General features: G+C 40.0%; 1 protein-coding gene across 1 annotated transcript in view; it reads right to left on the bottom strand.

Annotated features, from left to right (window-relative positions):
• Nucleotides 1–11,315, bottom strand: part of ACER3 (alkaline ceramidase 3) — a 43,795-nt gene extending 32,480 nt beyond the window's left edge. Inside the window, exon 1 of the mRNA XM_026034541.1 lies at nucleotides 11,213–11,315. Within this exon, the coding sequence (XP_025890326.1) occupies nucleotides 11,213–11,315 (103 nt within the window). The remainder of the gene's footprint in view (nucleotides 1–11,212) is intronic.
• Nucleotides 11,316–15,329: the final 4,014 nt, after the last annotated feature.

Raw genomic sequence — 15,329 nt, forward strand, 5'->3', positions numbered from 1 at the left:
CGTTTTGGTTTACAGCCTTATGCACTTTATATTACAGTGCAGAATTCATTCTCTTGGCATCCATAACACTAGTTCAGCTAATATTTCTGTAGATGCCTTTATGCTGATTACTGTATTTCATGTTTCATTGTGTTCTTTAAAACAATTGAAGTGTGCAAGATAATTAGAAGAAAAAGCTCTCAATATCCCAACTAACAAAGCATGCACAGGAAGGCTGCGTTCCAGCCTGCTAAGCGTGGGTGTATTTTCCAATGCACAAGCTTCCCATTGGAATGCAAGTGTTACAAAAGCTTGTTATTAAACCACTYTTCAAATGTCCTAGGTTACAATTAAGTCACCCCTTCCTTTGCCCTCAAGTCTCTTCAAAGTGTTTTTCCTGCTGTGTAATAAAGATACCAAAAAATTGGAAACTAATAGGAGATTGTACTAATACTGACTTTGCCTTTTGCATGAATTATACAAGAAAAATAAAACTAATATTATACAAAGCCCTATTTTAAGTCTTCATACAAATATGCAAACTGATGCCCTCAGAATCCCCTAAACATAACATTTTTGTTCATAATGTAGTTATATAACATTAGATGGTGAAACATTTGTGGGTTAAGTTTTTGGTCCCCTCAATCTAAAACTTATTGGTTACCTATATAGTTTTCATCACCTTAGGGTTTAAGCAAACCCAGTCTTCAATGTATATATACTCAAAACACTTTCAAAAAGAGAACAATTTATAAGAAGGTGGTTAAGTCGCAAAGAAACCTGCATAAAATTGAAGCTGGGGCTTCCAAACACCAGAGTGTTCTTCTAGCCACCAGCCCATTCTTCYTTGCTATAAATAAAGGGTTTCAAAGTAAAAAGTGCATAACAATATGAACTTTCTAAAACTATCTGACTAGTCCTAACTGGTGTTACCAGTTCTGCAATGTTTAGTGTTATGGAGTCCTCCTCTACTTGGCATTTGAAGAGACAAAATGAGGAAAAAATTTCTTAAGATCTACCATGCCAGAACTTGAATTTATTGTTCTTTAGCGGAAGGATGACTAATTTTTTTCAGAGGCATTGGTCTTGAAGTTTTCCATGAGTGAAGTCTGAGATCATGGAATCACATAACGGTTGAGATTGGAAGAGACCTCTGGACTCAAGTAGAGTCCCCTAGACCAGTTGTGTTTTGAGTATCTCCAAGGATGGAGAGGCCACTACAATCCGGGCAATCTGGTCTGGTGCTCAGTCACCTTCACAGCAAAGTGGTGTCTTCATACGCTCAAGTGGAATTTCCTGTGTTTCATTTCATGCTCATTGCCTCCCATCCTGTCACTGTGCAGCACTGAGTAAATGTCTTCTTTATACCCTCCCATCAGGTATTTATACAAACTAAGATTCCTCCCTTAGCCTTCTTTTCTTCAGGCTGAACAGTCCCAGCACTCCTGTACTCATAGGGCAGATTCTCCAGCCTCTCAGTCACCTTTTGCGTGCTTTGCTGGACTCACTCCAGTAAGTCCATGTCCTTCTTGTACCAAGATCTGCATGAGATAGTGTTCTTCAGAATGGAGCAACCAGCGGAGTTTTGGAGGACAAAGCACAAAAATGTGAAAAGCAACTATGACACTTGGCACATCATTACGAACATAATGGCAAGAAAATATTCCTGGGTCACACGTGAGAATAGTGGTAGCTGCCTCAGCTATATCAAAATGTGGTAGGCTTTTGGTACCAAAACAGGTACCAAAGTACCTATTGACTTTCAAGGCAGAGCTTCAATAACCATCTCACTGTGGTTCTGTGTCTATCAGACAGAGATGAAAGATATCTCACTCACGATGACAGCAAAAAGAGCAATCACTTTGAAGTGCACTTGGGAAGATTTCTCAAGTAAATTTATGGCTAAAAACAGTGGAGATGGGCACACCATTTGAAGTATCAATCTAGCAAATGCACTGAAAGCAAGTGTTCATAGCTAGAAAATGCAATCAAAGGCTAAGGAGATCAGGCTGACATGATGTAAAGTTAAAATATTACACATAAGCTCATAGCTGAAGGGCAGATTTGCAGCTATTACAGTTTTTACCGGAAAACAAAATGAAATGTACTTAAAATGTGTTTTTTTTTTTTTTATTTTTATAAGACAGACTGATAATGTCAGACTGAAAGAAAATACGCAAGAAGGACAGGATTATTCTTGAGCCACTGATAAAACTAAGCAGTGACAGATATGATGTTATGGGGATCATCCATTTACTCTTCTCATCTCATCTGGGGACTTCCAATCCCCTTTCTTCCGCTATTAGTCAGGGCTGCTRTCAGCATGGGGATTCAAGTAAGTGCTTGTCCATGTCATTCTTGTGGGCATGTTTGGCCCACCCGGGTGGTAGGAACATRAACTGGAGATGCCATTTGATGAACGCAAAACGAAGCATGGAGCGATAATGAAACCAGTCAGTGGCCACGGCTCGATTCAGAGGAACAGACGTTATTTGAACACTGGTTGGTGACATGTCCGCTTCCTGCCAATGCTAGTAGTGAACCCCTATTTCAACTAACTTCCTCCTTTTTCATTTGTCTCCATTAAATTAAAAAGGTGTGATCACCTTTTTCACCTTTTATCACCCAGAATGTGTGATGAAAGAAAGATATTTCATCCGAGAAATTATTTTGGCTCTTTTTTTTTCACTCCTACGTACCCAGACTCCAGCTAAAACTTTCAATGGCACCCAATTAACTAACACTAGACTCAAAAGTTTCAGCATCTAGTCTGAAACTTCTAACCTCAACRCTATGTTTCCTCTTCAGTCATTCTCTAAATGTCACTTCCAGGCTATTTTACTGTTCTTCCTTCAAAAGGAGGAAACCTTGGTAAAAGCTGTTCAGGTCTATAGGGAACAGCTCTTCTTCTACACAACGACAGCGAGAGCAAAGACCAAATCTTAAGTATTTCACTGTCTAAACCAAATACAGGAAGACATACTGAAGATTCAAGCTTTAAACACTGACTTTTTGTTATAAATAAAACTTAAGATAATACCTAAACAGTTGACGTGGTGGGTGGCAAGCACTGGGGCAGAAGTTGATGATATGAAATGGTTGAAAAGTGAACAAATAGTGAACTGAGCTCCCAGCACAATTAGTACCAGAGGAAATTCTCAGAGGACAAGTTAGAAACTATTGGAGAGGAAGTACAATAAAAGCAGAAAGATATGAATTGATACAAGAGATAAAGAAATCAGCAGGTAGGGGTTTAATGGCAGGAAAAAAGAAGAGTGTGGAAAGAAATGTATTTAAAAAAGGAGTATTTATCTGCAGCATAAGAGTAAGAACTAAAAACAACCGAAAGTGAAATTGGAGTGGATGGAGAATTTCAGCATTAGACGACTCAGTGCTGACATTTGGACACTTGCTGAAGACAATAATCAGAGAGGCCTCGCAGAAACATAAAACTCGGGCCTTTAAAGATCTAACAGTCACTAAGCCCCAAATCCAGAAGTGAAAGGTAATTGCAATAACACAGATTGCAAGTCTCATCAGTTTACTCCAAAGAGCAAAAACAACATCTGCTGCATGACTTCATTACCACGATGCATTTCTCTGCTGCATTCCAAAGCACCTRCACAACTGAGTAAAGGTTTTTCTAGCTAGATAAACTCATCAGTTTGAAAGAGGTACAAGCAATACGAGCCGGCAAGGCCCCTATGTTTTCTTTCACTCTGCTACTTCTGAAGAAAGCTAACTGCAACTTTATGAACACAGCATTAAACTGTCCCTGTTTGCAGAAGTCAGACCTGTGGGCACAGGGGGATATAAACAAAAGAGCTTCGCCAACCTTCTCTCTAAACTTCTGTTACAGATTCACAGATTCACAGAATATTTAAGGTTGGAAGGGACCTCTACAGATCATCTAGTCCAACCTTCCTGCTCAAGCAGGCACACCTACAGCATGTGGCACAGGGTGGCATCCAGGCAGGTTTTGAAGACCTCCAGAGTAGGAGACTCCTGTTACTAAATTGAAAAAAAAAATTGAAAAAAATTAAGAAAAGAGTGGTTGCTTCTCCAGACTGTTCAAGGAATGGTCAGTGTGCTTCATGTTCACTAGGCAAGACAGGCCAAAAAAGAAAAAAAAAGAAAAAAAAAAAAAGGAACTAATGGCAGATCTAACCCAAAGGACAGAAATACCCTCCCCCAGGACTGTCAGTGCTCCAAAAGATTAGTTCTCATGCTTAACTGTGCTACAGCAGCTGTCCAGACTATTTCTTTCATCTAATACTACATCTGACTCCTGGATGCTGGATCCCRTCCAAATGAAAACCATCATCCAACTAGAATTAGCAGTTACTGAAAATCCAGCCTCCAGGGTAGTAGCATCTTGAACCTTTGCGGCGAACACTAAGCTCTTTAAAGCACTGTATGAATCGGACAGCTTCCAAGGTCACATTTGATGACCACAAGGTCAATACCTTAAAATCCTATTGGTGCAAGAATTCCTACAAAACATTCTCGAGTATCCTGCGCCAAGCACCCAGAAAAGTGACTCCCAGAAAAGCAGATGCAAATGAATAAATGGAGGGAGAGGTCCTCGGAAGTAGACTGAGATCCTKTAAGAGACACTAACCCTGTACAGATCATTCCTGGGTCACTCCTGGAAGCTAGCAGGGAAATGAAGTTCTGAAAACAAACCCAAATAAAATGATAAAATAAACAAAAGCCCTGAGACACAGCTGGGAAACAGATACACTGCTGAGCATTACTCTGAGTTTTGTAATAAAGTTTGGAATTTCCCTCAGGAAAGCTGTGTCGTTTGGAGGAGCAGGCTGAGTCACAGGTTGTTGGGAAGGAAAATAAAAACTTGGAAAGGGGAACAAAGGGTACATGGATGTTGCAGAGGCTCATTCTGCTTCTGAAGCTCCAAACGGACTGAAGGAAATTCTCCACCGGAAATCTATGGACCTTGCTACAAAGAAGATAAGGATGATCCTGCAGAGGCTGCCTGTATCAATCACCAAACAAACCTCACTCACTGATCACACTGCAGACTAAGCTTACTTCTTTCTACACGCAAATTAATTCGGAGAGGAAGGGAGAGAGAACAGAGACAGCCAAAAAAAAAAAAAAAAAAAAAAAAAAAGATACTTTAGGTTTTGGAGATAGCACAAACAAACCTGAGGGTTTATTCTATTTGCATTTTCATCTGGACAAAGAAGCCTGCATTTGAAACCTCACATGTAAATGGTGTTCAGCAAAATCATCACAGTCATTCTACCCAGGACTTGCCTACACGGGGATTTGCAGATATACAAAACAATTATTGGTAAGAATCCAGCACTAAAGCAGTGTTTCTGTGGTTTACGAGCTGTAACATTCTCCAGGAAGTTGTCTCTTCCTGGCATCCTCCTTCTCCACACTTCTGCAACCACAGAATAACTGAGCACCTTTAATTCACGCAGCAGCTCAGTTTCTCAACTAACAGACTGAAAAATTGTTGTAATACTGAAGGAGCTATAAAGAGTCACACACACACTAGAAAATTCAAGGGTAGTTAGCTGTTAACCACTTGTAAGTCACCACAAAAAATAAAAAGTTATTCTTGGTTGTCTCCTACTATTGTAAATTTATGATACATGTTTTGAACTGAAAGAACTCTTCAAATTTTCCTAATCTTGCATAATCCATGAACTTTTTCATGATCCTCTTAGGCCTTTGAGCTAGTTATAGAAACTTGAAGGCATGCTAGCATTTGCACTTATTCCAATATAAAATGACCACATATTGCTGAGCTGCTGAAGTCAAACAGGATTTGCAGAGTCCTTTTAACATTTTTGGAGTGACTATTAAATCTTTGTTTTGTTTAAAAAGCATCTTCCCCACTATTCTRTGAAAGACTTCAACAAATAACGAATGTGCATTTCACAAGTATCAGTTTCAAACAAACAAAGGCAAACATAAACAGTAAAGACATTTTTCATCTTTCAGTATGACAACTGTTTAATCTGTGGCTAAAAACTCATTTTAAAGTAATTTAAAAGCCAGCAGCATTACCTTACTCTGATACATATAGCTCTATATATTTGGWAAATAAGCATCATGCAGTTCATAAACTTCTATGCCTTTTGTTTGCACATAGCAAAATTAAATTGAACAAATGCCACTACTCTGGTAACATTTGGAGTGGCAGATGTCCAACTGCCAGCTGTGCAAGAACTGAATATGAAGCGCTAATTAAATGCTTTGTTAAACCATATTTAAGAATTTTATTGTCACTTAACTACAAAAGTACTGGTAGATAAACACACATGTGGTGAATTATCATGGCATTCATCATGTTTTAATTACATCAGTAGTGTGATGAATAAATGAGAACTAGTCTATGGATAAAACTGCACKGTCCAAAAGCTTCTTGAYGCTGTTTTTCCTTGAAATTGTWGGAAAACAAAACAAAACAAAAAAAGGAAAACTAAGTTGTCAAGACATAAAAGGTAGAGTTGTGCCATAGATTAGAAACTCACACAGACAGAAAATGAAGGATTAAAAGATTCACTTGTTGCAGCAAAAGGCATCAGAACTGGGTCACAAGTTTATCTGATGGCTTAAATCAAGTATGTATCAAGTATCAAGTATCATTTATGACCTAGGAAGGGAAGCAAAACTAACACAACAATATTTGCCAACAACTTAAATTTCTTCCAAATCATTAAATAAAGGAGCGAACAAGACAGTAGAGACCATCTGCCTGCCTTATGAGCTTATTTCCATTGTAATACTTTTTAAAAAAAGGAACCCTACTTGCTCTTCACAGTAAAGAGCAAGAGAAAATTGCTCATTTTAAAAAGTATCCCACAGCTGAGCATCATCCTATGCACTCCAAATTTACAGTCACCATCAATTAAYTGATCTTTCTCTTTACCTTTTCAGTCTATATTGCCCCCTAAGGGGAATGAGCTCCCCAGAGGAACCCAATAAATTTAGAAAGGAAACCCGCTGCTGCAACTAGGCCATTAAACTTACACACCTTCCAGTCTTAAAAATCTCCAAGACTGTGACATTGTCTTTGTTTAAATACCAGTTTAAAACTCATTTGTCATAAGGACATTATATAATTTAGCCACAGCTCGGCAGTTGGCCGGATGACACCCAATTAATCCTAACGATTCTTCCTTCATCTACCACTATTATTGAAAGAACAGACTGATAAATTATACTGTGAAAGCGTGGAGTCACAGAGAGTTGGGTTGATTTATTTATTTATTTTTTTAAATTTGCATGGATAATACCAAACCCAGCAATTGCTTGTCCTTTCCCAAGGCCTCTGACAAAATAACAAAAATAACGGTGAGACATCCAAGAGGACAGGGTGACAGTATGTTTGTGGCAGCCAGATTTCAGCATTAATGACATTATTCTAACTTTAAGTACATTTTGGAAGTTGTTAAGTTCAAAAGTAATGGTCCCCATGCACCATAGAGATGAAAGTGTCTTTGTTGATAGCTCAGTAAATATTGTCTTTTATTGAGTGCTGTTAAGAAAACAATATTCTTCAGTCGTTACAAAACAGAGAATGCTCCGGTGACATTCTGCATGTGAATGAGATGTATCTCATCTAACAACACAGGTAACTGTTACCTTATTTCAATATACTCATAAAAAATAGGAAGAATTTAAGAAAGATTATCAAAAATGACTAAAACCATAGGTCCTAAATGAGGACCCCATAAYGAAGGCACTGTTACAGTGAACCGATAGACAGATATTCCATAAAACTAAAAAGCAGCGGAATTAACACTGATAATGAAAAACATCTTTTCCTATATGAAGGGAGCAAAACATGCTGTCACAGAAGCCAAAAAAGAAGCGATTTCTACTAATTCCYTGGGAAGTCTGAAGCCCTATTCCAGATGTTTGCTGCTGTAAATACCAACATACGGATCTGCTATCTCGGAAGCAGCCGTGCTGCGGACGGTGAGTGTCACTCACGCACAACAACTGCTCAAGGCAGCATTTCACATCCTTGAAAATATCAGTAAAGTCCGATCTGCCCTGAAACACACCACTGAGCTCATAACACCACCAAATCCCCCACCCCCATCATTTCCTGACTGAGAATTATAAACCCCTCAGGTACCATAGTGGGCTTCCTTGTATTTAAAGAGCTTTTTGTTTTGTTTGTTTAAAATTGCATTATTCTCAGTGTTTCCAACAAAGGAAATATATGGAGGCTAGTTATACTCATTTCTTATGTTCTACAGGACAAACCTTGCTTACAATCATAACAGGGGATGCAAGAGGGGTAATCACCGGTCATACAGGCTTTCAAATCAAAACAGCCCCCAAAGGCTGAATATTACATGAGCTAAATTGACCCCAGGGCCCCTTTTTAAAAGAGAAGTTCACTGCAGCACTTAAGCACTTTATGTTTTAGCAGTAGCACTTACATTCAACCTTGTCTTGTTTGCTCGATAGGAAGGGTAGGGCTTTTTCTCTATTATTATTTTACTAATAGGAAGGGTAGGGTTTTCTCTATTATTATTTTACTAATAGAAGTAAACAAGAGCATGAGCGATTCAGTAAAGGCATTGGGAGCTGAAAAAAATATTTCAAAACAAATGCAAACAAATTGCTTGACATCCAGGACAAAGGAGTCAACACAAACGCTCATGGAAGTCTTAAGAACAACTGCTACACCATATGATAAAGGGGTAAGAGTCATTTCAGAGCCTAACACATTTAAGACGGCAAAATAACTCTTTTCAACAGGTTTTCAATTTCAATCAGTTTAATATTCTACAGAAAAATGTAAGGCAATTAGTCATTCATCACCATGAAGGAGGAAAACTGCCTAGGTACAGATTCAGCAGGGCAGAAATAGACATTTTTTATTATTAAAAACATGAATCATTGTGCTTGGGGTACAGCAAGAGAAAAATGCAAATATGAAGTGCTATAGAAACAACATGTAACACCTTACCTCACCTTCACAACTCTGAATACACATTGGATTAGCTGCCATCATTTACTAATTCTTTAGAGAATGAATGGTGAGGAAGTGCATGTAGGCTTTGGGAACACAATGTAGCAATTTGTACTAAAATTAGCATATTAAAAACAAATTGTTACATGGCAGGAAGACTTAATTTGCATGACAAGCTTTCAGTTTAGCTCCTTAGCAGCTTTAGAAACCTAAGGAAAACATAATATTTGACTTGAACCTGCCAATGTGTTTCAAGCTTCGGGTCTTCAATGGTTTCTTACAAATTAGTTGCAATAACACAAAAAAAAATTAAAAATACCATCAATGTAGCTGTTACCAAGAGAGACAGAAGTCCAAAACTCATTTGCACTTCTATGTAAACTACATAACACATCAAATATAGGCTGTATATGAGTCCTAAAAACAGTACCATCAACTACAACATCAAAAATCATCACAACCGGAGAGACAAGAATCACCATTTTTCTACATTCCAGTTTGTTTTCTCCATTAGAATGTAGATTAACAGGACTATAAAGGCAGAGCAGCTGGCAGACCTCTGACCTTGACAGTGCTGTTACTATTATTGCTAATCTAAGCTATCTTGACAAAACCACTGAAAATACCTAAAATAAAACAGGCTTATTTACTGTTTGGCTTTTTAACATGGCCTATTTGAACCCTCTAGGTTACAGCACAACCCTTGCACAGAGCTGCTTTTGCACAACTGAAGGAATAGCAAATCCTGATCCTTGCAGGGGGACTAGAAGCCTTAAAACAGCTCTTCTGCGGTGGAAAACAAAATACGTAATTAATCTCTCATTCTTCAAAACAAGCATCTTTCTACCTCGCACCTCTAGTTTCGTTCACATCTTCTTTCTCTTGCCTAATCTAGGAGAGGACAAGGCCTACCAATTCGCAAGTCCAGAAAAACAGGGCTTATTTCAAACTTTACATGCACACAGGCAAATTTATTTTTACATGAGGGGGAAGTAACAGACTTTCCTCTTCCCTATGCAGATTATTTCACAAATTATTTTGACCACAAGGAAAGCATATAAATATACGTCTTGCAAAAATTCTATGTATTTAGAAACTCCTAAAATACGTCCCATTTTCGGACAGCAAATTTTGTTCCTTTTTCAAAGCGGACCTGCTTCTTTTAGCCATAAATTGACATACCAACTTCCTTTCTTCCTTGCTGTCTGCTATCCCATTCCCACACTCCCAAACCTGTTCATTTTGGCCCTTCACCCACGCCACTGTTTTCAGTGGAAAGTCACAGCATGGAAACCTTCCACCTCCCGCATGCCGCGCGTGCCCAAATCGCTGCTGCGGCAGCCCAGCTATGCGAACTGCCTTTCCCCTCTCCAAGCACTCGAGGGGAGCCCAACCTGTTCCCCTTCCTACCTTTTTCCTAGAGCCTCAACATTTCGAAAGCGTCCTCTTATCTCGACACGCACGAGAGCTTTTGAAGGATGGGGTGTCTGGGAGCACRGCACTTAACTTACAAGTCCTACAAGCCTGCAGAGCAAGGTGCGAGGTGCAAAGACACTTAACTTGGAAGCAAAATATCAGTGACAGAGCACTCGGATCCTTCACTGAAGGCCACAAATGACATGGTCTGTCTGCCAGCCACCTCAAGTTGTGTGCACCTGGCCAAGACTTCAACTGAGGCACCTCCTTCTTTCCCCAAAAGACGCTCCAATGCTTCTAAACCACAGGGTGCCGTCCGAATTACGGGGTTTGGGGAGCAGCGTGTGGGTCTGCCCTCGTACAGCGGCTCAGAGCTCTCCCTAGAATGGAGGTCCAGCTCCACCGAGGAGGTCCAGCACCACCACCACCTGGGTCCAGCGCATCCAAGGATCCGCATGGAGGTGTCATTCCTTCCCTAGGATGATCCTTCACAACCATTTGATTTGGCACCTCCGCCACACTCCCCCTGCCCGCCCGCCCAACATCCTTGGAGCATATCCAGCTCCATGCCCAAGGAGTCCTTTCCACGCTCCCACATGGCAAGGAGAGCAGAAAAMCCCCAAAACTGCCCTCCTTAAAAGGCAGGGGGGCAGATTTGGGGGCAAAAGGAGCAGGAAACGGTAAAAAAAAAAAGAGCGCTTTTCACCTGTTCCAGCTCACAGGCCCTATATGCTCCCTCCACCCCCATACGGAAGGAAGGGGGATTTTCGAAGSGGGGTGGTCCCCGCTATGGGGCCCAGGGTCTCCCCGCTGCCCGGTGCCGGGCCCGCCGGCGCCGCCACTCACAGAACTCGGCGATGTGGAAGGAGACGGCGTACTTCTCCTCGCACCACTCCAAGGTGGAGGTCGGCGGGCCCCAGTAACCTTGCCGGTCGGCGGCCGGAGCCATCGCGGAGGTGGCTCGCAGGCCCCGGAGACGAGACGAGAAAGGAAGGGGAAGGAGCGGGAAGGAGCGAGGGAAGCACCGGGCCCGGCCTGGCCGCCGCCGAGCGGGAACGGGGCGGCGCGGGGCCCGCCCGCCATGAGGCGGAGCCAGGAGCCGGGCCGCGCGTTGCCATGGCGACGGGCTGCGGCCTAGGCCGGGCCGCGGGGCCTCCTCATCCCGCGCCTGCTTTTTTCCTATGGGGAGAGGAAACATAAATAAATATCATTATTATTATGATTACTATTGTTATTATTATTATCATTATTATTTATTTGAAGCTAGGAGGGGAGGGACAAACATCGATACGGTTTTGTGCTGCCTCCTGCTCCATTAATTTTGCAGATGTGGGAGGGATGTTGCTGACTACCCCCCCTTTTACTTATTTTTCAGCAAAAATAAAGCAAACTTCGTGTCATTTTAGTGCCCCCCCTTCCTGATTTTTTTTTTCCCCTCCTGCACGTCATCCCCATGCAGCTCCCCCAGGATTTATCCCCCTTATCCCCATTTCCAGCGGAGTGGTGGCTGCAGAGCCCTCAAGGGATGGCATCACTCTCAATATGTATTTTTCAATTGCACCCCAATGTGTATTTATTGCACTTCAGAATTTATTGCAGTTTTTATATGTAAGTACCTTTTCTCAGGTCGCCTTGTCTCCCACAAGTTAACAAAAATCACATCTTAATTAATTGCAAGCATTTCTCATGCAGATACAAATCTTTCATCATGTGCATGCATGCTTGGTGAAGAATAACCTCTCCACTCCAGTGCAGACAGTGTATACCTTACTTTTCCCCCCCAGGAAAAAAATACATTTATTTCTTTTTTATTTTTCRTATAAAGTCCTAAACTTTCAAAGCAGATTGATTTTAGTGATGGCAAAGACAAAATGTTCCGATTGCGGAAGTGTTGTCAGAATTGCCGTGTTTTATTTTCATGCCAACCTGTCATTTTATTTTTGTATTTTTTTCTTTCTGAAATAGATTATCCATATTTAGGCCTTCACGAGTGAGGTTTGGAAGAGTACCAAACAAATTGAAAAGCACAAGAATGCCAGCAAACCAAGGATTATTATAGCTCAGTCGATGCACATCAGCTTTTTTCTTTTGATTTTTGAATACTTGGTTTCACTTTATGTTGTGTATGTTGTAACAAAATTACCAGGAATGTAGTCTGTTTTTTCTGATTGTGAATAACCGTTCTAAGATTGAAAATTAAGGACCAAAAAAAAAAAAAAAAGGAAAAAAAAAACTTGAAATTGCAATAGTTAGGAAACCAAAGAAAGAAATGTTAGCATTTCCCTTTGCAGATTCAGGATACCAAAACGGAAAGCCATGTGAAGAACAAGCAATGTTTACAATATGCAGTTACGGTTGCTTTTAAATAATAATTTACTAGATTGATGTTTTTTCCTTTTCCCAAGTGTATTCTGGAAATGAGAAGGTTTATAACCATAATAGAAGCAGAAGTCAGAAATGAAACTTGATTTAGAACCGAGCAATTAAAGTTAAATAAGTTTATGAAGTCGGTAGCAATGATAACATCAAATGTTATCCATTGTATTTTTTTCTAGATAGAAAGGAGAAAGTCAAAAATACATAGGGAGCCTTTTATTTGATTTTTTTATTTGATACATTTTTATAATACTCTCTATCACAATATTTATTTATTTCTGATTTATTTTGTGAGTTGCTTATTCATTTTTTAAATCTGGAAGATCCTTTAGCCATTTTACTCTCAGAAGGATAATGCTGAACACACAAGCAGAAACCATTATATACACACATTTTTTTTTCCTATGGCTGTTTTTTAAAGGTAAATCCATCTTCCACAAAAATGATGTGGACTGTTTGAACTGTTAGAATAATACATATTAAAAGTAATACCTTTCCTCTTTAATGAACTACATCCTATAGTGTACATTCACTATACTGGATATAATGTGACAGCCTGAAGTTATTTGCATCTAAATGTAATATCTGCGCCCAGGTGTTAGCTTTTCCTTGCACGATCTATAAGATATATCAAGAGAATGTCTTGTTCATGAAATAACAAGTATGAAAACAAACAYAGAGACCCTGAAATATTAATGTTCAATGTCACTAAAACTGTACTTCACAAGCTGGTGGAGTAATTCCCTGTGGTTTCTCCTGGTTGTCCATGGCAAAGGATCCTCTTTCTATAGTATTCTGTGTTGTTCTGCAGCCTCATGACTTGATCAGTTGAGTTAATAGGGTTATGCTAGTTCATTCTGCTAGAGATATGTCCTGTAAACATAGGCTGTGGGYGCATCAGGTTTTCGCTTGGGGTTAGGGAAAAAATATGTTAAAGAATGTTTTTGGCTGTTTYGTGTGTGTATGTGAGCCTGCAAAATTCAGAGGATGGCACCTCCCTGTAAAAGAACTTTTTTTCTCTTTCTGCTCTATGCAAATATTTATTCATGGACTTGTGGTTCTGGCTACTTAATTTCTATGTAAAATGAAACCAAACAAACTGGTTGACTAAAACTCATTACAGMCTCAGATGATGGAGCACATTGTGCACGCTCCCTCTCATCAGCATATGCATGCAAAGGGGGAGATGAGATAAATTTGGTGCAAAATCTTGAACATGTCTTCACTACTTTTTTTCTAGTAATGTTAAGATGAAGATATCAGCCCTTGATTTGCTTTAGGTTAACACCCACAATCCCAGCTTCTGCTGTGAAGAGCATGGTTCAATTCTATAGCTAGACCCAAAAGCATATTTTAGGGAAACATCTTTTTCTTCTCTATCCTTTTGCTGCAGAAGCCAACCTCATGGTTCCTAGCATGGATATATCCAAATAGTCTGTTGCCTTTCAAACTAAAGTTCAAGCAAATGATTACATCCACAGCAGGTCCTTTTTTACCAAATTATCTGGGATTGCTTGTAGCAATGAATTAAGCTGAAACATTGCCTATACCCAGTAGTTATTAGCCCAAAAACAGACAGAATATATAAGCGTTTCCAAGCACCTGCATCTTTCAAGCCAATAATTGAGCACRGAACAAAGTCGATGTCAATTAGTACTAAACTACAGGGCTGAAATYGTTATTAGAAGATAAACCTACTGTTCAGCCACTTTTCTGGTAGAAGCAGTTGGCTTTGGGAAGAATGTGAAAGAACAGTTTTTACAGTCACTTTTCTAGTCATCTGAGTTTAATTTACCACTGTGTATGAATCAGAACCCTCATCAGCTGCAAAACATCTATGCTAAATGTACACCAGCTCAACCTGAAATATCAAAAAATGAGGATCTGTCAACAGAAGGAGACATTCCAAAAGCACAAAGGATAGGTGCTTCAATCCCACTGACTGTCAAAGAAATCTGGGAATCACAGTCTATGCTTTAAAAAGGGAAAAACAAATGACATGAGAATTCATCCTTTACACTTGCAAACAGCTTTCTCCTAAACAAAAGTACAGCAAGCTGTCGTTTTTGCATGTTTGTTTACATGCACGGATCTCAGTGTGAAGATGACTTGTGTGGACTTTGTAAGCAGAATTTAAGAGTTTTAGCACAAATTGGATCCTACCCTTGAGGAGGCAAAAGGTGGATAACCTAGTGGACACTTAAACTTCCTTCGATCTGAACTGGTTGGAGTTGCTCTGTTAAACTTGCGTCTAAGAAAACCAGAGGAGATCTCTGTTTTGCAGTCTTTTTGTTGTTATACTACTCAGTGGAGGCCCCTGACGTAAAGGTAACATCTAAGCTCTTTACCTAAAACGTGGGAATAACGATATAACTGAGGATGAGATCTACAAAAGCCCTGCCTGCCATGGCTTTAATAAGCATCACTGAGCTGCAGGAGTGACACATCTGGGACACAAAAACCTGGACTGTCCTTTTCTTGCACATGGAAATCAGGAGTGGCCTTCCTCTTTTTTGTTCCTGTTCCTATTTGCTCCTTACCCTAAGAATGGCACTGAGAAATTATCTGGAGGAGAAGCATCACCGGG

This window comes from Nothoprocta perdicaria, unplaced genomic scaffold, assembly GCF_003342845.1.
Source record: "Nothoprocta perdicaria isolate Ctin4 unplaced genomic scaffold, notPer1 scaffold_146, whole genome shotgun sequence".
Taxonomy (NCBI): Eukaryota; Metazoa; Chordata; class Aves; order Tinamiformes; family Tinamidae; genus Nothoprocta; species Nothoprocta perdicaria.